The 25,671-nt window shown below is 42.8% G+C and overlaps 1 protein-coding gene across 1 annotated transcript in view; it reads left to right on the forward strand.

The window, feature by feature from the left end:
- Positions 1-22,402, forward strand: part of LOC310776356 (unconventional myosin-XVIIIa-like) — a gene marked incomplete at both ends in the record, with an annotated part of 121,333 nt that extends 98,931 nt beyond the window's left edge. The window contains 8 exons of the mRNA XM_083636552.1: positions 5,358-5,474; positions 6,477-6,560; positions 8,314-8,451; positions 10,039-10,224; positions 10,338-10,477; positions 11,530-11,574; positions 19,878-20,000; positions 21,019-22,402. Coding sequence (XP_083492678.1) covers positions 5,358-5,474; positions 6,477-6,560; positions 8,314-8,451; positions 10,039-10,224; positions 10,338-10,477; positions 11,530-11,574; positions 19,878-20,000; positions 21,019-22,402 — 2,217 coding nt within the window. The remainder of the gene's footprint in view (positions 1-5,357; positions 5,475-6,476; positions 6,561-8,313; positions 8,452-10,038; positions 10,225-10,337; positions 10,478-11,529; positions 11,575-19,877; positions 20,001-21,018) is intronic.
- Between the last annotated feature and the right edge of the window lie 3,269 nt (positions 22,403-25,671).

A 25,671-nucleotide genomic window follows, 5' to 3' on the forward strand; every position in this document is an offset into this window, starting at 1 on the left:
ATAATAAAAATGCATCAGACTCACAAGTGTGCAAGGTTTTCTGTGCGTGACGATCTTTTTTCGGATGGCAGATAAAAAAAAACTTCGGACTGTGTGTAAACTCCGCCTGATATTCAGACTGAAGATCGTTACTGTAACTCATAAACTCATTTCCCCTCTACTCAAGAGGAGTGGTCTGGAGCCAGGCTATAAACTCCTTGTCCATGGATAATTTTGATGTTCTGTTGCTCCTGTTTTCTTTTGGAAAAGTAAATGCATGATAGCTGTGGGATATAGGCTATTGGATTTTATTTAATTTTTGTATTCATTGTATTTGCACAAAAAAACACTTTCATTTTGAGATGTGTGAGTGAGATGGTCCTACAGTACTTCATGCAAATGATAAGAATTGTTATATGAATCTTAATTTTCAAACAAAGTTACAAAAACGTTTGTGTAAGCTGTCAATTGTTGTTCTTAGAAAGAAAATCAGAATCGGCAAAAATCGGTATCGGCAAGTCAGACTATTAAAAAATCGGAAATCGGAATCGGCCAAGAAAATGGCAATCGGTGCATCTCTAACCGATATGAAAATTTTGGCCGATGCCGATAACCGATATTAAGATTGCTGTTATGGCCGATAACCGATATTTACCGATGTCGATATGATCTGTATAAAAACACATTTCTATGATAATAACATTTTGTACATACTGAAAAACACATGTAAACACTGAATTTGAAAAAGTTATGCATTTCTTTATTTCAAAAACATTTGTAAAAGCCCATAAATCATAGATTTACTGCATTACTTCATCTCAATGTGAAGAATTTGGCTGATACCGATAACCGATATTAACATTGCAACATCGGACCGATACCGATATGTTAAAAAATGACTAACATCGGCCGATACCGATATGATTGCCGATATATCGTGCATCCCTAGTCCTGAGGGTATAATATAAGATGGAGATGTGAACAAATTCACATTACCGGAATTGACTACGACTAGACAACCAAACACATCTGCACCTGTCTTTGTTTTCTCTATTCTTTTAAACATACATTGGGCGAATGTGTTTGACGGTTTTATCAAATTTCACACTTGTTTTGTGGTATGTCATTATCAATGTGCATATACTGTATCTCAAATGCACATTTCCAGGTCATGAAACATACTGTACAGTACCTATAGGTTTTTATCTTGCAGTACACACATACAGCTTTTTTATGTTTTTGCCTCAGAGAAATTGCTATGTGTAAATATATTTCTTTCCTCTTGATGGGTAAATTCAATCAAAATAACAACCTCAAAAACTGTTTAATTAATAGAGAACTTGTGCCTCTCAAATTTCACTCTTCAAAATGCAAAAAAGGCTCCATCATTAGTATGCATACATACATCAGCCAGCTGTGGTGTGATATTGAACTAATAAAGGCCCTTTGGCATATGTCTCATTTCAACATTTTGCTCTAATGGATCAATACGCTTTGTTGAATGTTTTTTTCTGCCATTTACTCATTAATGGCTGTCTCATGAGAGTACTGCCTCCATTTCAGAATAGTAGACTGAGGATGTTTGTGTCTCTAGGGAAGACACACAGAGTATAGACTGTCTAAATTGAACCCCAGCTCACTTCCTGTTGCAGTGTTTTACAGAAGAAGAAAAAAGACATAAGGTGGAGGAGTGAGTGAGCATTCTGTGAAAACCGTCTATGAGGGTTTTACAGCAGAGCCGTTCTGCTCTACAGCCGTTAAGGGTTAATATGTCACTTTTACAAGTTTAGAAAAGAATGTAGGTGGTTAAAGTAACCAACCATTGACATTACCCTTGTGTACGGCAACCATTTTAGGGCATCCTCCTCCGTCAGAGTAAGCGTTGTCAGTAGTCATGTCTCCTAGTAAACTATATCGAGTGTGCTCTGAAACACCTGCAGTCCTCACACGAAAACGCTGTCATTCTTCCTGCATTACTGTTTCACTCCTCACGCGTCAGTCATCGCACAATACGGCGTCTCTCGTCAATCATCAGTCCTCACTCGTCAGGCATCACTCCTCACATCTCACACGAAAACATTGTCATTCCTCCTGCCTCACTTATCACTCCAACTAGCTGTCAGGCATCACTCCTCACGTCTCACACAAAAACGTTGTCGATCCTCCTGCAGACTAGCTGTCAGGCATCACTCCTCACGTCTCACACAAAAACGTTGTCGATCCTCCTGCAGACTAGCTGTCAGGCATCACTCAAACTAGCTGTCAGTCATCACATGAAAACGCTGTCATTCGTTGTTTTTGGTTGTTCTTCCGTGTGTGATGGGGAAACCGCAAGAATGCCTCTGTGAAATGAGCAACAATTTCTTACAGCTTCACTTCCGGTTGAGTGATTTTGCCTTCAAAATAAAAGCGTGTTTTTTTTTTTTTTACAATAGATTAAAGTAGTAATCCATGAGACCCAACAGAATTGAAGAACATCTAGTTTAATAATCAAACATTAAACTAGATGTTCCTCTTAGTGTTACTATGTTAATTCTGTGTGGGAGGAGAATTAACATAGTAACACTAAGAGGAACATCTAGTTTAATCTTTGATTATTAAACTAGATGTTCCTCTTAGTGTTACGATGTTAATTATGTTGGGTCTCATGGATTACTACTTTAATCTATTGTAAAAAAACAAAAAACACGCTTTTATTTTGAAGGCAAAATCACTCAACCGAAAGTGAAGTAAGAAATTGTTGCTCATTTCACAGAGGCATTCTTGCGGTTTCCCCATCACACACGGAAGAACAACCAAAAACAACAAATGACAGCGTTTTCATGTGATGACTGACAGCTAGTTTGAGTGATGCCTGACAGCTAGTCTGCAGGAGGATCGACAACGTTTTTGTGTGAGACATGAGGAGTCATGCCTGACAGCTAGTCTGCAGGAGGATCGACAACGTTTTTGTGTGAGACGTGAGGAGTGATGCCTGACAGCTAGTTTGAGTGATAAGTGAGGCAGGAGGAATGACAACGTTTTCGTGTGAGATGTGAGGAGTGATGCCTGACGAGTGAGGACTGATGATTGACGAGAGACGCCGTATTGTGCGATGACTGACGCGTGAGGAGTGAAACAGTAATGCAGGAAGAATGACAGCGTTTTCGTGTGAGGACTGAAGGTGTTTCAGAGCACACTCGACATGGTTTACTATAGGAGACATGACAACTGACAACACTTAGACTGAGGAACGATAGCCTATACTCTGACGGACGAGGATGCCCTAAAATGGTTGCCGTACTGTGTGCTCAGTTTATCAAAATAACATTTAGATGACCCTTGTGTGCTCAGTTTAGCAAAATAACCGCTATTTAGAAATCTGTTTTTTGTTTTCGGACATCTGAAGAACCAGGACGAGTCAGTCACCTCAGCTGACAGAAGCCAGGCTCTGAGTAGTCTCAACACCAGACCCATGAGAGTTCTTACGCTGATACACTACGTTACACTGGTTTTATGCTTACGCGAAATCAGCAGCGCCGACTGTGCCAAGGGGTCACCACAGCTGGCCGTCCTATCGGCGCAGCTCGGCGGAGGGGGGCGTGCAGCTCCTCGAAAATGTGACTCCACGGCGTCAGCGCAGACGTGACGTGACCAGCACGAGAGCTGTGATTGGCCATTGCCTTGGGCCACGCACATATCCGCTGACGTAGTTGTTGTGAGGAATGAGGAAATGCCATTTCCTCATTTAACAGTGCTTGTCCCTCATCTAGCAAAGCCTTCTGCAGGCTCACCGGAATGAGTTTTGAAATGGAGGGACAAAAATGTACCCCCACCGACATGATTGCAAGTTCTTAACATCACGATAACATCATATGTAATGTGTACCACAAGCCACCTAGTGTTTTGGACGTGTACCGCAGCCAACGCGCAGAGTTACGTTTGAGTATGCACAGTCTCGCTGTCGCCGCTAGTTGGCGGCAAGGCTCCAAGTCGAGGCTGCGGAGAACCCTGTCTACTGCTTGCTGCAGATGCGGAGCGCAGCGATTCAACGTAATATTTGAGTCTGGGGAGAGACTAGGCTCTGAGCAGCACGGCCGGGTGTAAGCTTACTCCAGGAAGGCAGCGTGAGGTGGAGCTCCGCAAACCGGGAGCGCACCCCGCGCTCGGGCAGAGGTGTTCATACTCAGAGCGCTTGCTCTAACATTGTCATACTGGGAAGAAAACAAGCAAATTAACTGATTCGTGCAGCTCTGTGGTGATTAGCTAATGCCTCCGTGGCATTTCGATTATGATTTATTTAGTTTTGGAAGATAAATGTTATCGCAAATTAAATCTAATGCCTTGTAGTTAAAAATCAGAGTTTTGCGGACGGTGCTTGTGCACACTGTCGCTTGTTCGCTTTGCCTGTTTTGAGGTAAGGTGATGCCTGTTTGTTGTAGGTTATGATTATGTTAGTCAGTGTTGATCATTCACAAGGTTTTTACTGAGATAGTACGAGCCGAGGTCTCCTAATTCTCTAAAACACGCTCTCGGTAATGAAGACTAGTAAAAACACACTAAATAAAGCAGTTTGTTAAAACTCACAGTTTTTCCAAGGCACTTTGGCGGACATGTTTGCCTGGTCAATGCCAGGGCTGTAGGCTATCCTTGGCTGCAGTCGACAGAGCCTATATAGTTGGGATGGTAATGATTGGCCAGGTATTAGTTGGTTGCCTGTGTAATGGACACCTGCTCGTGCCTACTTCACGTTTACATAGAAAAATTAATTTAATCAATGTTTCCCCTTGAACAGCTGAGAAAGTGGTGGACACTGTAAATAGTTAGCACTGTGAAGATGATACAATTCGTAGGTGGCGGTAATACAACATTTAAGGATACCAACTGCCATAAAACACAGAAGAAGAAGAACCTGAGAAAATGGAAGTGCTGAGGGGTTGTAGCTATTGCGCAACACACAGGTGAAAACCGTCTATAGTAGACTGAGGATGTTTGTGTCTCTGGGGAAGACACAGAGTGCTGTGTGCCTGTGCTCTGCTTGTTAATTGCTGCATTTATGGCTAGGAAAGGTCTTGTAAATGTCTCAGATTAGAGAGTGCATGTTGAGGGCCTGAGTCTGTCTCTCCTAAACAGAGAGGATGAACACTCTAAATAGGACATCACCAGTATGCTGCACTGGCTGCACTTTTCCCCCGCCTAAACGGGCCAATTGATTATCTACAATTGGTCTCGTCCTCCAAGCCAGAACCCCGTCCAGATTGTGTTTCATTACCATTAGATGAGATTCCAGGACTGCCAGGGCTTGGCTGGCTTAATGACCATTTATCATATTCAATAGCTCATGAATAAATCCTGTCATTCTGTGGTAAATTGTCCTTCCTTCTCTCTTTGTCTCTCAGCTCGAGGAGCAGGTGAGCCGTCTGCAGAGAGAGAAGAACGAGCTGCAGTCTCGTATGGAGGAGGATCAGGAGGACATGAACGAGCTGATGAAGAAACACAAGGCTGCCGTCTCCCAGGTAACCCGCCCCGCCCAACATACAGTATCAGTATGTATAAAAATATGGACGTAACCACGGTGACGTCACCTATTCATTTGTGGACTCCCGTTTTGAAGCCTCCAGTTTGGCATTTTGGCCGCTGCCATCTTGGTTCTCGCGCAGCTGGTGTGAGATCAGGGCTCTCCCACAGAGCCGCCTGCTATCGGTCCATGATGGGGAAGCTGCCCAAAACATAACATAATGCTTTCTCTATTTGACTCTCAACAGGTGTACCGTTGTCATGAAAGGTGAAATTGGCTATAGAGACCAAAATTGTTATTTGAACCAGGCTGTAAACATGTTTATTTATTCTGTACATTTGGGCATTTAAACATGGGGCTGAATGGGGATTGACTTCCTTTTGAATACAGCCTCAAGTGGCCATTCGAGGAACTGCAGTTTTTGGTACTTCCACATTGGTTTCATCTGTCCAAGCCCGAGGTTGGTATCATCACCCAGTGTCACGAGTCCTTCCGCTATCTGTCTCGAAGCCTGCTCTACTCAGCGGGAAGCTCTGGCCAGGAGTCATGAGTAGGGCATGATAGTAGAATGGAAATGGACTGTGACACACACAATCCCCACAAAGAGTAGAATTCCTTTTTATTTCACCACGTGTAAGTACAGCGGCTTTGAGATGAGATGGAAGAGGTGCTCACTTCCAAATACTCTGTGTGCCTGCTGGCATCAGAGAGAGATGCAATCTGCTCTACAGCAGATGACATGAATTACACATTGACTTGGCAGCGGTATTTTCCTTCAACCTTTGACATTGAAAGTGCAAATATATTTTTGTACACATAATTGAATTTCTATATTTGCATGTATGCAGTCTCTCTCTTTCACTCACGCACGCACACACACACACACACACACACACACACACAACTCTGAATATTGTGTGTGTGTGTGTGTGTGTGTGTGTGTGTGTGTGTGTGTGTGTGTGTGTGTGTGTGTGTGTGCGCGCGTGCGCGTGTGTGCCAGTCTGCTAGGGACTTGAGCCAGATCAGTGACCTGCAGGCCCAGCTGGAGGATGCCACAAAGGAGAAGCAGGAGATCCAGGAAAAGGTACAATAATGTATTCAACTGTAATTCAATTTGCATTTAAATTGTGGGAATCCATCAAAATTTAGAGTCAAAGAAAAAACTTGTACTTTTGCCACCATATAATGTAAAGAAAGGGTCATGTACTCAGCGACTCGTTTCCATGGCCTCACAAATGAAATCAAATTAAAGCACTCACTTTTGTCCACTCAATGCTTACCTCCTTGATAGTGTCACGGTGATTTGTCTCTGTTGCTATTTTGACATTTCAGCTCCATGGTTCAAAAGTTAAGTGAATGGCCTCTGCAGCATTTTATCAACACTTTCCTGTAAAATATAGTGATTCTTTCTTAGGCAAATGAAATGGGTTCTTCTTGTTTCCTGCTATTGGAAACAAATGTGAAAGCAAAATTGCAAAACTTAGGGCTAATGTACACCGCCTCCGGAACAGAGGCGGTACGGCTCCGGTACGGCTGCGAACAGACCCACACTCATGTAATCTGTCTGACGTACTGTATGCGGGATCCGACAAAAATAGATCGCGTGTGTCAATTAACATGGGCGAGAGTCGATCCGTCAGTTTTGCCAGATCCGCAACGCAGCCGTAACGTAGCTGGTGTACATTGCCTGTTAATATAGACATTTTATGTGAAAATGTTGGGGGGGAAAGCATGCTCTCTCAAATTTTAATGGGATTGGTTTAGTTTACATCAGTTATAAGTCATATGATTGGTTTATTTTACATCAGTTATAAGTCATATGATTGGTTTAGTTTACATCAGTTATAAGTCATATTGGTTTAGTTTACATCAGTTATAAGTCATGTTGGTTTAGTTTACATCAGTTATAAGTCATATTGGTTTAGTTTACATCAGTTATAAGTCATATTGGTTTAGTTTACATCAGTTATAAGTCATATTGGTTTAGTTTACATCAGTTATAAGTCATATGATCCAATGAATTGCAAGGTCCGGGAGGTGCCATTTTACTCACACATTAATCATGCCCTCACAATACTGGCTCTCAGAGGAGTCATGCAATGTCCTACTCCTCTACGTGCAATGACTTCTGTATTTGCTAGTTGCTTTGTACACTTGCACACACACACACACACACACACACACACACACACACACACACACACACACACACACACACACACACACACACACCAGGCTGTAAGGCATTGTTAACGCCTGCCACAGAAGGCAGCGATAGCCATCTAAAGTCTCTGACCTTGGGAGTGGTTATCACATTTCCAGCAGGAGGAAAATCTAGCTTCTTTAATAAAATCAAAGGAGAAACCCTTCTTGACTCAGATGCTAAGTCGCTCATTAGGTGCCATGCTGCATTTGGGATTGGTATTTGTTACAGCGTATCATTCTTCCTTTTATCAGTCCTGAGAAAATGATTCAGATGGAAGAAGTGTGCTGACCATTTATCTCCCCCCTCTACAGAGCCTGGAAATGGTTGTGACTTTGTTAGTCAGCCCGATCTCCTTCTAACCATTTGGGGCACATGAAGGGGGGGGGGGGGGGGGGGGGGGTTGGCTTACCTAGAGCTCATCATTCAGAATGGAAACAATAATATTATCTACCAATAAAACAACTGGAGTAACAGTTTACGAAAAAGGCAGAGTATCTGATGTTCACTTCAGAGGAGGTGGAAAACACAGGTCAAGGAGGAGGTGTGCAGTGAGCAGCGCTCTTCAGGGTGTGTGTGTGTGTGTGTGTGTGTGTGTGTGTGTGTGTGTGTGTGTGTGTGTGTGTCCTTCCAGCTTCATTCACTGCAGAGCCAGCTAGAGTTCCAGGAGCAGTCCATGGTGGAAAAGTCTCTGGTGAGTCGTCAGGAGGCTAAGATCCGCGAGCTGGAGACCAAGCTGGAGTACGAGAGGACTCAGGTCAAACGTCTGGAGGTGAGGTCATCCCTTATGTCTTGTATAATAAATCTGCTGGAGGTAAACGACATGCTCTGTGAACCTCTATATTCAAATCTGACATTTAATATTGTACCGGTATTTATTAAGAGGAAAATATATAAAGTAAGGGTATGATTCCCTATGCACAGTTTCAAATGTGTGAGGTGCTGATCGAAAACACATCCAACAAGGAATAAATGGAAGTAAAAACGCTTACATGAAAAACACTTTCATAAACCAAGAATAAAAACAGACCAGTCGTCTGAATAAGTTTGGTCTGAGTATGCGGCCATTCTTGTTGGAGACGAATTCGTAATTTGTGACCCTTGTTATACTCCATCATCCTCCACCAGCTGTCATTTCTACTCGCTTCTAATGCTGGGATATGATACGATGCGATGCGATGCCGGTGTGGTGGCCGTTAGCGTAACTGCAGTCAGCAGCCAAACAGTAATGGCATGGATCTGGCGTTGTTTGTTTTGTAATGTTAGCTGATAAAGTAAATTGCAAACGGCACCGAGCCAATTTACCAACCAGATAAGCGCCAGGAGTCTGGGTGAATTAGCGGAGGTTGTCCGCACAAGATAACGTCAGCTCCTAATTCATCCAGACTCCCTGGGGCTTATCTGGATGATAAATTGGCTAGCTATGTTAGCTAGATAGCAATACGTCACATGTGGTGGATATACCTATAGCTTTAGGCAACATTTTTGTCAGTGTTAAAAGTGAACAAAGAGTGGCGGCAGGAGGAGAACGCTTGTGAGGTTTTAGGTAGAACAAAAGCACTATTTGTGTAGCTCAAGTGGTGTTTTTTATTTATTTATTTATTTCGGTCATGGGCAATTAAAACATTTCATAAAATAAAACAAAAAAAGTACAAACAAAGCAGCACAAGGCTGATAGACCGAAAAGGTGTAGGCTGAAGCTATAGCTTATAGCTCCTACCCTTCTTACTTAAACAAGCTATACAAACAGAAAAATGATTATCGAATAATCAATTATAAACAAAACAGAGACAATAATTCTCAAATTCAAATAATTACAAAATTGATAATTACACTGCATATACATTGCATTACCCGTATATACATATATACACATATATATACATATATATACATAGGCTATCTCAATAATTATTATCATTATAATCATTATTATAATCACAATAATCACTTTAATAATTATATTTCATTACAATATACAATATATACAATATACAACTGTCCAGAAGTTAATATACACGATACACAGATTATATATAACTCAATATTGTTACTGTAACTCTTCCTCCCTATACCTCATAATAATGTATTTTTTATATTTCTTTTTGAAGTGGATCACATTTGAACATTGCTGTAGCTCCACATTTATACTGTTCCATAACTTAACTCCACATACTGAGATACAGAATGATTTTAATGTCGTCCGAGCTCCTTGGGTTTTTAAATTTAACTCCCTCCTGAGGCAATAACCCCCCTCTCTATCAGAGAACATCGCCGTGTTCATTTTGATACGTCATTTTGATACGGTGTCTGTGTGAGAGGAAACTTCGACATGGTTCCACGCAGTTTTCTCCCCCAGAGCCTGGTGGGCCGTCTGAAGGAGAACCTGGAGAAGATGTCAGAGGAGAGGAACCAACACAGTGCTGCGGAGAATCGGGAGAAGGAGCAGAATAAACGCATTCAGAGGCAGATAAGGGACATGAAAGAGGAGATGGGAGAGCTGTCCAAGAAGGAGACCGAGGCCAGCCGCAAGAAACACGAACTGGTGAGACCTAGAAACACAGTGGTGGGGGGGGGGGGGGGGGGGTTGTTTTAAACAAGAGGCAGTTTATTGAAGTTTGTATCGGAGGAGATAACCCTGATTCTTCCATTCCCCAGGAAATGGACATTGAGAGCCTGGAGGCAGCGAATCAGAGCTTACAGGTGGACCTTAAGCTGGCCTTTAAGAGGATAGGTGACTTACAGGCTGCCATCGAGGACGAGATGGAGAGCGATGACAACGATGACCTAGTCAATAGGTACAGCTGACCCTTCATCTTCTCCATACTGTGGGAAGGCAGAATTACCTTTTAAAAACCTTTAGAGCAGGGGTGTCAGACTCATATTAGGTAGAGGGCCGGATTTGTTCAACTGAGACCTCATGGGGGCCAGATTTTTTTTTTTTACTAAAATCAATTCGACTCATTTACCCATTTACTTCACAAAAGAAATACTGCTCTTTCCATTTCTCTTGAAACTGCCTGCATTCCGTGTCAACCTTTCTCTTTTTCGACAGCATCTTGTTGATTCCTTTGTTTTTTGGTAGGTAGCCGAATGCGCGATTCAATTCCAGCGTGGCATCATGGCTGCTTTGTTTACACCTGATGACCTACTGACATACTTCCTTGTAGTGCAGGTTAATTAACTTATGAATGAACTCTTAGCTTGCTTATTAGCCACACGTAGTTCATGATAATGGGGTGCGAATTTAATAATAATAATAATAAAAAATAAATAAAATAATAATAATAATAATATTCCAAAACATCTCGCGGGCCGGATGAAACCTGATCCGGCCCGCGGGCCGTATCTCTGACATCCCTGCTTTAGAGCTTTCTCTTTGTAAGTTGCAAGATGAGAACTATAATTACAGTATCTGACTTGTATCTGTTCATTCTCTTCATTTCCCACAACTTCCTGCTGTTTCGCTCTGACCTCTCTGAGAGTGGTCTGTCTGCTCCAAAACTACTTCTCACCTGCTTTAATTCAGTCATGATCTTCTGTATCTGTGCTGGTTTTCCTTGATTGGTTTGCTTATTCCTTTCCTCTTTGCAGAAAGGTTGAGTGTTACAGTAGCTCTGATTCCACTGAGGTAAACGCTGCAATAATACAGACCTGTGAAAGGAAGACATTCTACGCCCGTCTCCATTTGAGAATGAGGACAGGGACAGCATGACAATACCTGTGTGTGTGTGCGCGTGTGTGTGTTTATTTATTTGCTCTTATTGGCCTCTCTCACACCTTTGTTTGTGTATCTCACTTTTTTCTGTTTGTCTATTTTTTCTCCTCTCCCTTTCCACACTTCTGCCAGTTTACAAGACATGGTGACAAAATATCAGAAGAGAAAGAACAAAACGTGAGAACCAAAAAATGCATCCTTTGTGTTTGTCATTCTGGCTGTTTTCAAGTTGTTTTTCACACGAGAGAAAAACGCAGTATTCCTGAATCGTTCAGTTTGTGCTTTTGACAATAACACTGTGATGAGAAGAAATCAATGTTTAAAGGATAATACCCATGTTTCTTCTTTAAATTTGGGCCAATTGTTTGTATTGTACTTCTGGTGCCTCAGTCTGATACCAGGAAAATATCCTTTACAACATGTAACCTTACTAACTTTCACATCCATGTCCTCTTTTTGTGCGTGTCCTTGTTAGCTGTGACACAAGATAATTTCAAGCTAACTGTAACTAAACCTGATCACATACAGCATGCACTGACTGCAAAATGAAATGTCAATTAGATGAAAACAGTGCTAATGGTATAACTCTAAATGACACCGGTAATTGTCCTTTAAGCCAATCTCACTGCTGTGGAAAGATGTGACTCAACTGAAAAACAAAGAGTCACAGACTGTGTCGTATTCTCTCAGATACTGCATTATTGTCTCCTTGAATATGATCAACCATCATCCTTTACTCATTTGAACTAGCACCATAGATCACCTGCCTGTCAGGAGGGTTAACACTGCTTTGTACTAAACCCCACAGTTGTTTGACTGTCTACTTCTTTGTGGCTGTTCCAAAGCACATGCAGCTAGTCCATACTGTAGCTTGAAAGTGTTTGGTATGTTTATATCCAGGGCAGGCATACATGAAATGTGTTAGTTGATTGCCACCATTAGTTGTGTAAGAAATTTATTTTATTAATATTAATGTATTTTAATTTCCACTAAACATTTCCATTTCCATGCTATTACAATATCTGACTATTACTATTAGGTACTGAGAAATATTTGTGAATTACTCCCAAAGTTAAAATAATTAAAAAGAAGAAAATATGACTGTGGATATATGGTCACAGTAACAATGCATCTAAAAATCGTATTATAAAAAGTAAAAAAAAATAAAGAAATCTGACTAAATCTGACAGCGGAATGAGATAACTTCAGTCTTGTTTCCAGTGGAAATCAACTTGTCTAAAGAATTTGATTGATTTTCAAGTGTCATTTTCTTGACATTAGTTTTACTTCATTTGGCCTTGTTTAAAGATATTTACACTTATATTCACAATTACACATCTCTAGAAACAAACATGACTCTCTCCAATTGGGAGATTGTTTTTAACACTGAATATTAGACTCAATGATTTATATGTTCTTTTTAGAGGGTTTAAAATAACACAAATGTGCAACTTATGGTGGCAATCTGCTCATTTATTGTCTGCCAAAATTATAAGTGCGTACACAGTATACAAGTATGGCATGACAATACACACACCTAGCATGTTAGAAGTCAACTGCATGTGCTGTGGAAGAGCCCATAAGCATAATAGCTTCAGTGAGTCTGTGACATTAAGGCAGCATACACTGATGGTACTGCTGCTGCATTAGTGGAAGCACAGTCAACTAGTGGTGCAGGACAGTAACTGCACAGTGCTGTTGCCGTACTAAAAATGTTTTAACCCCAACTATTTTCTGTAGCTATGTGCTTGCAGTTCACTAATATAATCTAATTTCATAGTGTTGAGAAACATCCATTATTTATTTATTTTTATAACAAAGACACACATTTTTTATTTGTGAATTGTAAGTGTGCTATAACAACTGAAAAAAGTTACCCGAGAGTAAATTCCATTTGCTTTCAGTTTTACACAACAATAGCAATTTAGTGCCATGTTCAATAATTTAAACGTTCATCAGAGAATAATAAAGGGATGTAGTGCTCAGCTTGAAGTAGACATACCCTTTCATGATTTCCTTCTTCAAATAGGGCTTTCACACCGGCAGGGCTCCGTGCCGGTTCCGGTTCCCGAACCCAAATTTGAACCGGCCGGCGCGTTCGGACCGAAACAATAATTGGTTCGGAACCTGAAAAGTTGGTTCTCAGCAGAACCACAAAAAAAAAAAAAAAATCCTTGTGGACCGTGACATCATCAGTGGGCGTGTCTTATTCTAGGCTGTGAAGACGAGCAGGAAGGAGAAGAATGCAGTGACACCATGGAGAAAAATAATTTGCAGTGGTCTGCTGAGGAAACCAAATGTTTAGTGGTGATTTGGGCATCTACCGAATTTCAAGAAAAGCTAAAAAGCAGTACAAGAAAGAGCAAGTTGTATGCCAAACTTGCAGAAGAGATGGCCAAGGCTGGGTTCACTCGAACGGCAGACCAAATAAATGTGTTTTTATTGAAAAAGTGCACGTCAAGTAAGCTAGTCTTGTTGGCGTGTTACGGTCAAACTTCCCACTTCACTATATCACGTTGTATTCAAGATTCAAGATTTGTATTGTCACTCCGTAGTACAAGTATCACGTGTGAAATTCTTGTGCTGTAGACTCCGTTACAACATAGTGCAAATAACAGTATAACAGTGCAAAATAACAGGGCATATAGATGCAGTAAAACAAGAGAAACAACAAGCAATAACAGTAAACTTTTCCTTTTCTTTTCTAGTATAGACACCTTAAAACATAATTAAACATTCTGTTTGCACAGGTGCAAATAACATAGGCATAATTATCATATGTAATGGTAGCAGCTACTACATGATTGTTTATTTGTGTGTGTTAAGGAGTCTCGTGGCCTGCGGGAAGAAACTGTCCCTCAGGCGATTTGTTCGTGCTTTTGGGACCCTGTATCTCCTCCCTGAGGGTAACAGGGAGAACAGGCTGTTGTGGGGGTGGTATGTGTCCTTGATGATCTTCAGGGACCTCCTGAGGCACCGCTGGTTGTGCAGTTCTGGTAGCTCACATCCTCAAATCACATTTGCGAGGTATCGCTGTATGTGTGTTTCTCCTAGGGTTTACATTTAATTTCATTTTATTTTGTCCAATAGCCTATTCAAATATTCCAGAATTGCATGTTGTGTTAAAAGTAAATATTATTTATATCTAACTTTTTAGCCTGATTTGATGGTTTTCTTGTAAAAAGTTATGCCGCCTCAAAGCTTTCTGGGAAATATCCAAACAACGCTGGTGTTTGGACAGGAGAAGGGAGGGGGTGGTGGATGGGGAGAAGGGAGAAACAGGAGCAGCAGATCCATTCACAGCGCTAGCTGGCTTTAAATGAAACTACATATGCGCGAGCAGCAAATGCACAGAGCTCTTAAAAAACTGAAGGACTACCGAATAACGTCCTCCCACTTTGGTTCTGGTGTGAACGTGGGCTGGTTCGCCAGAAAGCACCAAGGTTCTGAGACTCCAGAACAGAACCAGAACCGTGTCTGTCTGAAAGCGGTAAAAGAGACATGGCATCCCACTCTTTTATGAGTCAATGCTCATCGTTATCCATTTTATCAGACAACTCAACTGTATCAGCGCTCCGCTTCTCTCTTTGTGCAACTTGAGTCAAAGCAAAGATAAACGATTTGCCATGTTTATTTAATAGCAATTTCTTTCCTCCTCTAAACTTAATGCCGTAGTAGTGTGGATAAACAATAATGCAGGAGGTGATTTCTATTTTAAAATATGAAGTGGATTTCCCGGATGATCTGCATTACCATTCAATACAGTATGTAAGGACTACTTCAATACAAAGATCACAACAGCATGATTATTATGATTATTATTACGGTAGGGGTTTAATATAAGAATAGCTGTGAGATGTGGGTAATATCCATAGAATATATTTTCTTCTGTATTAAAATAAGCAACGGAAATATTAAAGTACTAGCATCTAGGTTCGCCCGCTGCGCGTCCTCGTCCGCCCTGCACCTCACCGAGCTGGCCCTGCGCTGCACGCCCTAGCTGCTCCTTGATGGCATACTTCAGGGATGCTGGATCACCGGCATGGATAGACAGAGATAGATAGATGTACAGTAGATAGGACTGAAAACTGTTAGTAGCAATATATATCTACTAGCATTGTATAATTGCAATATGCTAATTTTATTTTCGTAGTACAGTATGTGGGGGAAGATATTACATAAGGCCCAGTGTGTACAGTGCACTCTGTTTAGATTACAAATTGATGCTCTATGCTCTTTGCTAATAATGTAATCCACAAATGTTGGCACCACAGGAATATGGGAGGGGTAGGATTTAGCACAAGTGCTAAAGTGATAGGAACAAGCCATACGCCATTTGATGCTGAGCTTAAGTATTTGTGACAAAGATTTACAACCATTGGAGGCCAATTGTCAGAAGCGATTAATGTCCACTTGTAACTTCTTGGGGCTTGTTTGTATGTAGGAGCCTCAGGACTGGTTAGCTAGTGGTGTAGGGCCGAGGACAAATTGTTTGTGACACCATTTTCAAAGCACTCAACTGCAAGGCACCTTTTATTTTGTGTGTGTCTTGGGGGGCAATCTAAGGAACGGTTTGTTGTGGGCAGGTTGCAATATTTGTGCAATAGTTTAAAGACCCCTGAAAGTCACGTTTCAAGATGTGTACAAAATACTCTACTTTGAATAATAATTTGTGTGATGGTTTTTCCCACACAAAAAAGTTAAATTATCTTATTAAAATCCTTAACATGAATGACTTGCTCTTCTTCTGCCTCATTAAAAATTCCAAAGCAACCAATCAGGGTTAACTAGATAGAACATAACTAGCCAATTACAGCATACAAATAATAACTGCTGAATACTGGACAGAGATTGACTCCAGTATTTGTGATGTCACGAATTGGGTTAGTTGAAAGTCACCTTTACAGTGAACACTGAGAAACGTTCCACTTTCAGCAGACAATTGTGGAAACAGCTTCTAGTGTCAAACTCTGCACAGACATCATTCTGCACAGTGAAGCTCAAACATCCAACTCTAGGAACAACAAGAAGAAAAACAGATTTTTTTGCGTCTTTATGTTTTCCCCCCAATATTTTATTGTCAATTTTTTATGAAACAATACACGAGACAATACAAGACAAACAGGCTCAGACACAGGGGGGGAAAGAAAAAACATACATACTGTACATCATTGACATTTAACATTGCAATGTGGTGCTACCAGCTGCTCAAGGCGCTTACGTATGTAATAGATAAAGTGCTTGGGATCTCACGCAAGGGGTCCACAAGACACCAGCCGGGCAAGCCAACCATCAGCCCCAGCCTCAGTCACCTGTCATTCTTAACCTCGTCAAAGTAGGCCATAAACGGTTCCCAGATAGTTGAGAACCTCCCAAGCGAGTTATTTCTCAGGGACCTGAGTCTATCCATCTGTATAACAGAAATCATGTCCATCAGCCATACCCGAAAAGAGGGTGCAGAGGAGGACTTCCACTCCTTCAGAATGAGTCTCTTGGCGACAGTGGTCCCCAGTGTCAGAGACTGTTGCACAGCTGTAGGGAAGTTCAAAGAGGACTCCGAGCAGCCGAAGACGGCGAGTTCTGCCTCCGGCTGTAGGGTTGTGTTGTAGGCCTTAGAGTACCAATCAAATATTCTAGCCCAGAATCCCATTAATGAAGGGCAGAACCAGAAGGCATGAGATAGTGTGCCCTCTGACACCTGACACATAGTGGTGAGACGGAAGGGTAGATCTTGTGTAATTTATGCTTTGAGTAGTGAAGGCGGTGAGCGACTTTAAATACAATCAGCTGGTGTCTGCTATTAACTGAGCAGAGTTGTACCACTGCCAGACTCCTTTCCGATATAATGTCAGATAAATCAATACCAAGTTCCCCCTGCCATGCTTCTCTAATTCTCTCAGTAGAGGCCATGCCGTTATTAAACAGGCATACAAATCTTGAGATGCTTGGAGTGAAGAGGTCTCAGCAATACATAAAAAAAAGCATGTTCATTTGGAAGTACTTCAAAGGTGTGAATCTTGGATCAAACATTATTTCTGATTTGCAGAAATCTGAGCAAGTTCATGCCGGGCAACCCAAACATCCTCTTCAGTAGATCAAAGGATGCAAAATGGCCATCTATGTATATGTCTTTGATGGAATCTAGCCCTTTTTGGCGTCTTTAAGTTAAACACAACAACAACAACATTGTGGAGCGGAAAAATGTTTTGCAATAGCCAAGAACTGATTTAACCAATGGCAACTGTGGAAAAAAAAACTTTACAAATCAATATCACAATTGCATGGCAAAGCAACAAGACGTCGTCCACCTCAGCCACTTAAATTCCTGAACTGGAGAAAGAGTTGAACTCTTTGTGATGTTATCTTCAGTTCAGATATTGTGAGTGTGCCACACATGGCTCTACTTTCACAATGACAAATGACATCACAGTTACAATTAGGGTCGGCACGATGGACGATGGCATCGACCATCGTCGATGGCCCGACCCCATCTACCTCTGACCATGATGTCCGTTTGTGAGTGCAGCAGATATGCGCAAATGTGGCAAAGAAACGTAATAGATAGCAATAACTAATTAATATTATATAGCCTCAGCTCTGGTCACTGTTTCAGTTTCAGCACCAGCACCAGCCCCTCCGCCTCTCTGTCAGTCCAGAATAAGAATCGGACACATCTCTCTTGTTGATGCTCACTCTCTCACTCTGTCTCTCTCTCTGTCTCTCTCTCTCTCTCTCTCTCTCTCTCTCTCTCTCTCTCTCTCTCTCTCTCTCTCAATACGCTCCCCCACACACACGCACCTTTCTCAAGATTAAAAAAAAAGGCAACAAAAAGAAAGTTGTGGCTTTCAGGCAGACCACCAAGAGAGATGGGTGGGGGGAGAATTCACTTTGCTCTCTGTGGAAACATGATTGAATGTGTGACACATCACCTATAGTGACAAAGGAAATGTGACTCTTCCCTGGGACACCTGCGTATATCTGCCATGTTCATGTCTGGACAAATGATAGAGCCCAGCAGTCTGGCTGTCATCTCTGTCCTCTCTGAATATTGTGTTTGCTCCTGATAAACATTTTGCATCCTGCCCCAAGGCTCCCATAGATAAGCTCGTCTCAGAAGAAAGATCTGTTACCTCACCTGCATTGGTATTTCTTATTTTTTTTAATTATAGTAAACTGACTTTAGACCCTGCAGCAGATTTGCTATTCATTGATAGACAGTACGCATATTTTAAAAAGCACCTCGACAAAAAAGTCATCATAGAAGGACGTTTGGCGCTGGAACAGTGTTGTTAAAATCAGTCGCTGAGCTCTGATGCCAAAAAGTGCAACGTGGAGCTTGTAATTGTCTCTCCCACAGAGTCACAGTGGTGCATGCCAAGTGTAGCTTAGTGTTTAGAACATATACATTGTCATGCAATCATAAAAGTGTTTATCATGGAATGCAGGGAAATTCATTTTCACACCTCATTTAGCCACAGCAGACAGTAGAGCAGAGACATTAGCTTGCAACAACGTTGGAAATGACATATGCTCAAGCATGGGGGTGGTGATTTCCTTGAAAATCATATTCTGCAGTTCTCTCGGTTCACTTTTTGTTGATGCTGGGAGTTGACTTACAGGTTATGCCTTTCCTCCTCACCACCATTTCTCTCCACGTTAACTCCTGCAGACAATGACATGGCATCATTCAGACAAATTCACCTTCACCTGTGAAACAAATGAACAAGGGTTGATCTTATCCAGGTGGAATCTACTCTGCTTTTCCATCGGGGTCTCCGGGTCTCTGTGTGTTGATTGTTATTGTCAAGACCAGGGCTAGAGGGCTGCCTCATTGGCTCCAGTCCAAAATCAATCTCCATGAACAGGTCACATGCCACATGCAGCCGAGACCCAGCCAGACAAGTTCATTTAGGCATTCAAGAGCTTCACTTCTATTCTGCTTAGAGAATGCACTTGCTTAAGCATTTCTGTTGACCATAGAGCATCGTGAATGTTTTTACTCACCTGAAGCCTGCCTGGGATGCCTGTGCACCATACCGATCCAAACATATTGTTGTGTGTGAAAAGAGTGTGTTATACGACTAACAAAAAACAACAGTTCTGCCATCTAACCTAACAATTATTCATATCTGTATGTATGCTCCATCTCCCAGTGTTGCACTGTTAAAACAGTTAATCTTCATAAGTCATTTACGGTAGTCTCATATTGAGTCTTAGAATCTGTCTCTTATCAAGTTTAACTTGTTTCTCCAATGCCAATATTTTGAGATATAGCAGACTAAGAAATTGACACTTACCGGTAATTCAGGAAGATTCTTGAAACAAGCTGATTTGCATCGGAAACAAGGGGGGAAATGAGTAGAATTTTAAGACTCAAATGACTAGATTAAATGACTCAAGGTGGATTTGCTGAGTTGTTGCAGTCTCTGTCTGATGCATCTTCTTCACCAACTGTAGCTGATTGTGTTTCTTCCTCCCAGTGGGGATGAGGCGGAAACAGACTCGGAAGTGGAGGACCGTGTGGACGGGGTTAAGTCTTGGCTGTCCAAGAACAAGGGCTCCACCAAGACCCTGCCAGATGAGGGGAGTCTGAAGAGCAGCAGGTCAGTGCTCTCATCCCTGTGCATCACGACAGACTTACACAGTGATAAAGCTATCCTCCTTCACAGCCCTAAAAAGGCCCAGGATTACCAGGGGCCGTGTGCAACAGAGGGATGGGTGTTTCATATGATTAGGTGTCAACTCTGTCTCCCAGTCATCTTTTGTAATGACAGGAGGCGGCAGGGGGGAAGCGGCTGCTGTCACATTTATTGAAGTGGCCCGTGGCCAGTTGGCACGCCTGCTAAATGGCCCTTCTGCCTCAGTTAGATAGATCTTCACACCGGTTGATTACCTCACTTTCTATATACATACCAGCTATACCCCGAGGTATTTTATATGGCTTATCATCCCTGCCGCTATGCTGGTTCCAAGGACAAAATGAAAATGACAAATTTATAATGTTGCAACATCAGGGAAAGTTGCTGAGGCACAGACCTTAGAAATTGTCGTCAGTTCAATCCCCGGGACCGGCAGGATAAATCTGGGTGGGGAAAGTGAAAAGGCAGCGCTTGCCCCTCCCTCATTACCACCACTGAGGAGCGCCGGTGGAGCTGCTCAGTGGCCAGCAGATCAGACTGTGGTTGTACTGGTCAGCTTCCAGGTATGAATGTGTGAATGTGAACAGGGCACTCCTGAAAAAGAGAGGATTGCTCTCAGTGAGACTCCCCCTGTATAAATAAAGGTTAAAAAAATAAAAGAAATCCCTGCTGCCACATATCCAAACTTTTGAGATTGGGTCAAACTCAGGGCAGCATTGTAGTAGCCTGGGTAAACCCATCCCCCACGTGACCTGCTCTCAGACCTGTTCTCAGTCACTATGACGCTAGTGACTGGGAACTGAGAGAGCAGGTCACGTGGGGGCTGGGTTTACCTAGGCTAGCATTGTAGTGTTGCTGAGAATGAAATGATACAACAGTTTATTATTTTTCCTCTTAAGTTTGTGTTTATCTTTTTCTCTTCCTGTCTCTCTTGTTCTGTTGGTTGTGTCTGTGGTGTCAATTTCCTTACGCAACCTTTTAGATATTCAGCAAATGTAGATGCCAAGGAAGTGAAAGAAGGTAAGGAGAAGATGAATGAAGGAAGTAAAGATGGGAAAGAGGTAGAGCAGAACAGATCCGTGTCCGTCATGAGTTCCCTAAGCTACAGGAAGCGCTCCAACCTGAAAGACTCCATAGGGGGGACAGGGGATGAGAGCTTCTTGTTCAGCACTCTCAAAGAGCAGCCAGACACGCTGGACCACTCCTCCCTCCGCAAGGCCAAGTCCAAGTCAGGAGAGCTCCAGGAGGACTGGAAGAAGAGCCAGGATGACCTGGACGACAAGGGCTCCGTCATCTCCCTGGCCTATTCTGAGGCCACCAGCAGAGCCAGGAAGGGCATGGACCTCCGCTGGACTTCCCGCACCAGCCCTGACTTTGACAAGGACTCCACAGTGTCCTCAGTGGCTCCCAGTAGGATGTCTACCAGGAGGGGCATGTTGGATATGGATGACGACAATAAGTCCACCATCAGCAGCGTGAGCCACTCCAGCCCTCGCTCCCTGCACCGCAGCACCTCCTGGAAGGAAGACAGGCGCAGCGGCTCACGCATGTCCCTCGCCCGCAGCGTTGGCCTGAGTGAGTTTGGCCTGTGTGTGGACGACGATGACGACGATGCGCACAGCATAGCCTTCAGCGAAGGGGGCACTTCAGCTTACAGTCCCCGCTCCCTCAGCCGCAGCTTCTCCACTCCAGCCCAACCGCGCCCCTCGGACGGCAACCCGCCAGAGACCTCTGACATTAAGCCTGTCACTCACCGCAACTACCTGGACCCCGACTTGGAGGCCGCCATCAACGAGGTGCTGAGCTTCAAGCCCATCAAGTTCAAGCGCAGCAAGCTTGACGAGTCTAGCGATGAGGAAGAGGAGGCGAAGAAGGGGCCGGGACTGGAGGACAGTAGGAAGAAAGGAGAGGATGAGGGTCTGGGCTCCAGCGTGCGTCACTCTGCCTCGGCCTCCACTCTGGACTACAGCAGCCGGGCGGCCAGCAGCTTCAGCACCAGCAGCTCCCGCAGCCGCAAGGCCAAGAAGAAGAAGGTCTCAGAGTCGGACAGCTCCTCCTCAGACGACCGTCACAGCAGGAGGAGCTCCAGGGGAAAGACGGGCAAAAAGTCCAAGAAGGGATCTAAGAAGAAGCAGGAGGAGTCCGAGGATTCCTCATCCTCTTCGTCTGAGTCTTCCTCCGGATCCACCATCTCCTACCGCAGCTCCAGCAGTGTCAAGAGGGGCCCGGCCCAGCTCCCCCCAGCATCTGATGATGAGAAAGAGCCTGCAGGTCACGGGTCATCTGGCAAGAAGGGAGCCAAGAAGAAGCAGAAGAAAATGGATAACATGGTGATGAAGTACCTCTACAAGCCTGACAGTGACTAATGCCAACAGAAGAAGGTGACGCTTGGTGTGATTCTAACCCAGAAGCGTGAACTAATTGGAATTTAATTGGGATCATTTCACTAAATTAACATACTAACCCAGTCTGCTGTCTTGAAATGGTTTAGTATGTGTAGCTGAGGCTGCAAATCATCCCTGTGATTTGTATGATCATATATTAGTCCTTGCTGTGTTTTTTAAGTCATATTGACTCATTGGTGCCAGAGTAGAATTTGCTTTGTGGCTCCAGGTTTCCATTCATTAAGCATAAACAGAAGGAATCTTTTTGCAAGTATTTTATGCTGGATATTGGCCTTAAAGGATGCCACCCGTACAACATTTCGCCAACATTGGTTTTCATGATGAAAAAACACTGCTGATTTTCACAAACCTGCTAGAATATGTTTGTTGTGTTATTTGCACACTCCAGTCTTTTCAGTTCTATTACAGTGTTTGCCTGAGAGGCATAATCCATCCTGGCAATAAAGGAGCAGTATTCATATATGTCAAGATTACTTCCTTGCTTGTATTTTTGCTTTAACTTTTATTTTCCCCACTCCAGCCAACAGAATTAAATGCACCGCTGAAACCAGTCGCCATAAGACATGTCAATGCTACTGTAAAGCAATACTAGTGTTGTAAAGCAATGTTAACCTCCGCCTTCTGTTTTGTAAAGATGGATGCTACCTCTGCAAGTGTGAGTGTGTCTCTGGGAGTTGTTTTTGACACAGAAATAGGCTGCAAGCCTGCGAGAGAGAGAGTGGCATCTGGTGTGACACAGACAGACAGGCTGTGTGAAAGTGATGTGCTGTTCTACCATAGACTATGAAATAAGTTAATGTGTTCTACAAGTGCAAGCAGATTTTGCCAGAAGCAAAGTTATATTAGTTTTTGCTTTAAATGGACAGTTTGGAGAAAATGGAGACTGGCCGCGTTTAGGCAAGTACAGCTGTCTGCAGAGTGTGAACAGGGTCACGAGCAAAAACATACAAAGGTAAAATGCTTCCATACTGCTCACCTGGCATAATCCAAGTCTCCACAAGCCCTGAGATGCCAAGTTGACTTGAAAATACATCATTTACACCCTGATTTTAGAAGAAAACTGCACTGTAGACACATGCTCGAGCAAAAAGTGCAAGTGCAGGACCAGCTGTACGTGTACATGCTATCTTTCAGCTAAAAGCAGGGTGTAAATGATGTCAACTTGGCATCCCAGGGCTTGTGGAGACTTGGATTACGCCAGGTGAGCAGTATGGAAGCATTTTCCCCCCACGTTTTTGCACGTGACCCTGTTCACACTCAGCAGACAGCTCTATTTGCCTGATGCAGCGGGCCTCCATTTTTCCAAACTGGGACCACGCTGGGTGCATTCTACTGCATGTAGTAGACTGACTGTCTACTGACCTCATACAACCCCCATGTAAAAAAAACCTGAACTATCCCTTTAACATGTTTAGTGAGAAGAGTTTTTGAAATGTGACAGCTGTTGCCATAATCGCACATGAACACTGTTTGCGTCATAATTAAAATGCTAAATGTAGGGCAACGCTTCAGCATAAATAATGTTTAATATTGATTCTGTTTGCAAGTATGGTAGCACGAGCCAAGGTGCAGGCATAAATATACACAACACGGCATCATCGCCAACAAAACAGTGAATGTTTATTTAATGTTGATGTCACAACCAGCACACTGAAAGCATGATGTCACAACCAGCACACTGAAAGCATGATGCTGGATGATGACTTTTGACCGGACTAATTTCACTTATACCTCCACTATACTGTAGACATCATGACATCACCATTAGGCAACATTCACAATGTTGAAGCAATGCATGAAAAGCGTGAATGTTTGACTCAGAGAGCCTTTGACTTTCGTGCACGGTTTTCGCACTTGTCGTGTGCATGGTGTGAATTATGTGTTTTTGTTTCATCTGACAGTGTACTCACCATGGACCAAGAACCTTTTCACTTGCATTTTTCCTATGTAAACAAGATAAATGAGTAGGGAACCACTATAAAATCACCGTAAAATCGAGGAGTGTATTCACTTGCTGCCTAAAATGTTCATGGTTCCCTACTCCATGTTTTCTAGTATGTTGCCTCGTTGGACGTCTCCACACCAGCCCCACACCTTTCACTACTGTTTCTACTGTTTCTACTGTAGCCTCCTAATGATATATGTGTGTGTGGTGTATGTGTGTGTTCTGACTCCTGTAGCCCTCCAGTGTACCGGAGACACCTGGGTTTTGGTAGACCTGGTGAGGAGGAGGAGGAGGAGGTGGACAGAGCTTCCAGCAGTCAGCCCCTGAGGCAGAGCGACAGTGAACTGGCAGAGACCACGGCGTAACCCAGGCTCAAGGTCGCCTCTCTCTCTTCACCGACACCCACGCACACAGGAGGGACATATTTCAATTCCCAGACTCTGCCGCCACGTCACTAACGCACCACTTCTCAACCAGCAAGCCAGGCCAGCGACAGTACTTCCAGAGGCAAAAACAGGGGCGAACACATGTAGTACGATCATTTCGATAGCTCAACTTGGGCGATTTATTATGCTTTACTTGTTATGGTGTGCCCATTTACGTGAAACGATATCGCTTCCATGGCTGTCTGTGCCTGTGTTGTGGTGTTTCTTTCTTTCTTTTACTATAAAGTATTGAATATGTTAGTCAATACAGAACAGTAGAGTTGAACCCTATTAGCATATTTTAAGTGCTATCAGAAAAACTTCTTGCTGCTGCTTTATTCAAAAGAACTGCTTTTCAGGCTGATTTAAGCTCTCCTCTGCACTGTTGTTTGAGGACTATTCAGATAGCTCTGCCAAGAGGATTTAGATAAGCGCTCTCTGACTAGACTTCTCCAAGGTCTGACCAACTATTAAGACTATTCTTATCTCCTCCATGTTAATGTGGACTGCAGTGCTGCAGGAGGAATTAACCTATTTTCAATTAATAATCCTGCTTTAAGTTTACAGAATTTACACATGAAGAGTTCCTTCCAAATTGAGGTATCCATATTTTTTTTAACTACTGAATGATCAAGTACATTTGATCTAAAATTGTATTATATAATTTTGGAATGAATAATAATTGTGAAAATAAGGTTTTGTGTCATATGCCTGCTGTGCTATAAGTATGGAGTGCATGGTGGAATGCTATTGGACTGGCTCTATTTAGGCTCCTCCCACAGCTTTGCCCACTTGTCATGTTTGTTTCTTCAAAGAGAATGTATTTGTTTGCAGGTATAAAAGAGGTTTCCAGAGAGCTT

Source organism: Poromitra crassiceps (assembly GCF_964638095.1).
Source record: "Poromitra crassiceps genome assembly, chromosome: 1".
Taxonomy (NCBI): Eukaryota; Metazoa; Chordata; class Actinopteri; order Beryciformes; family Melamphaidae; genus Poromitra; species Poromitra crassiceps.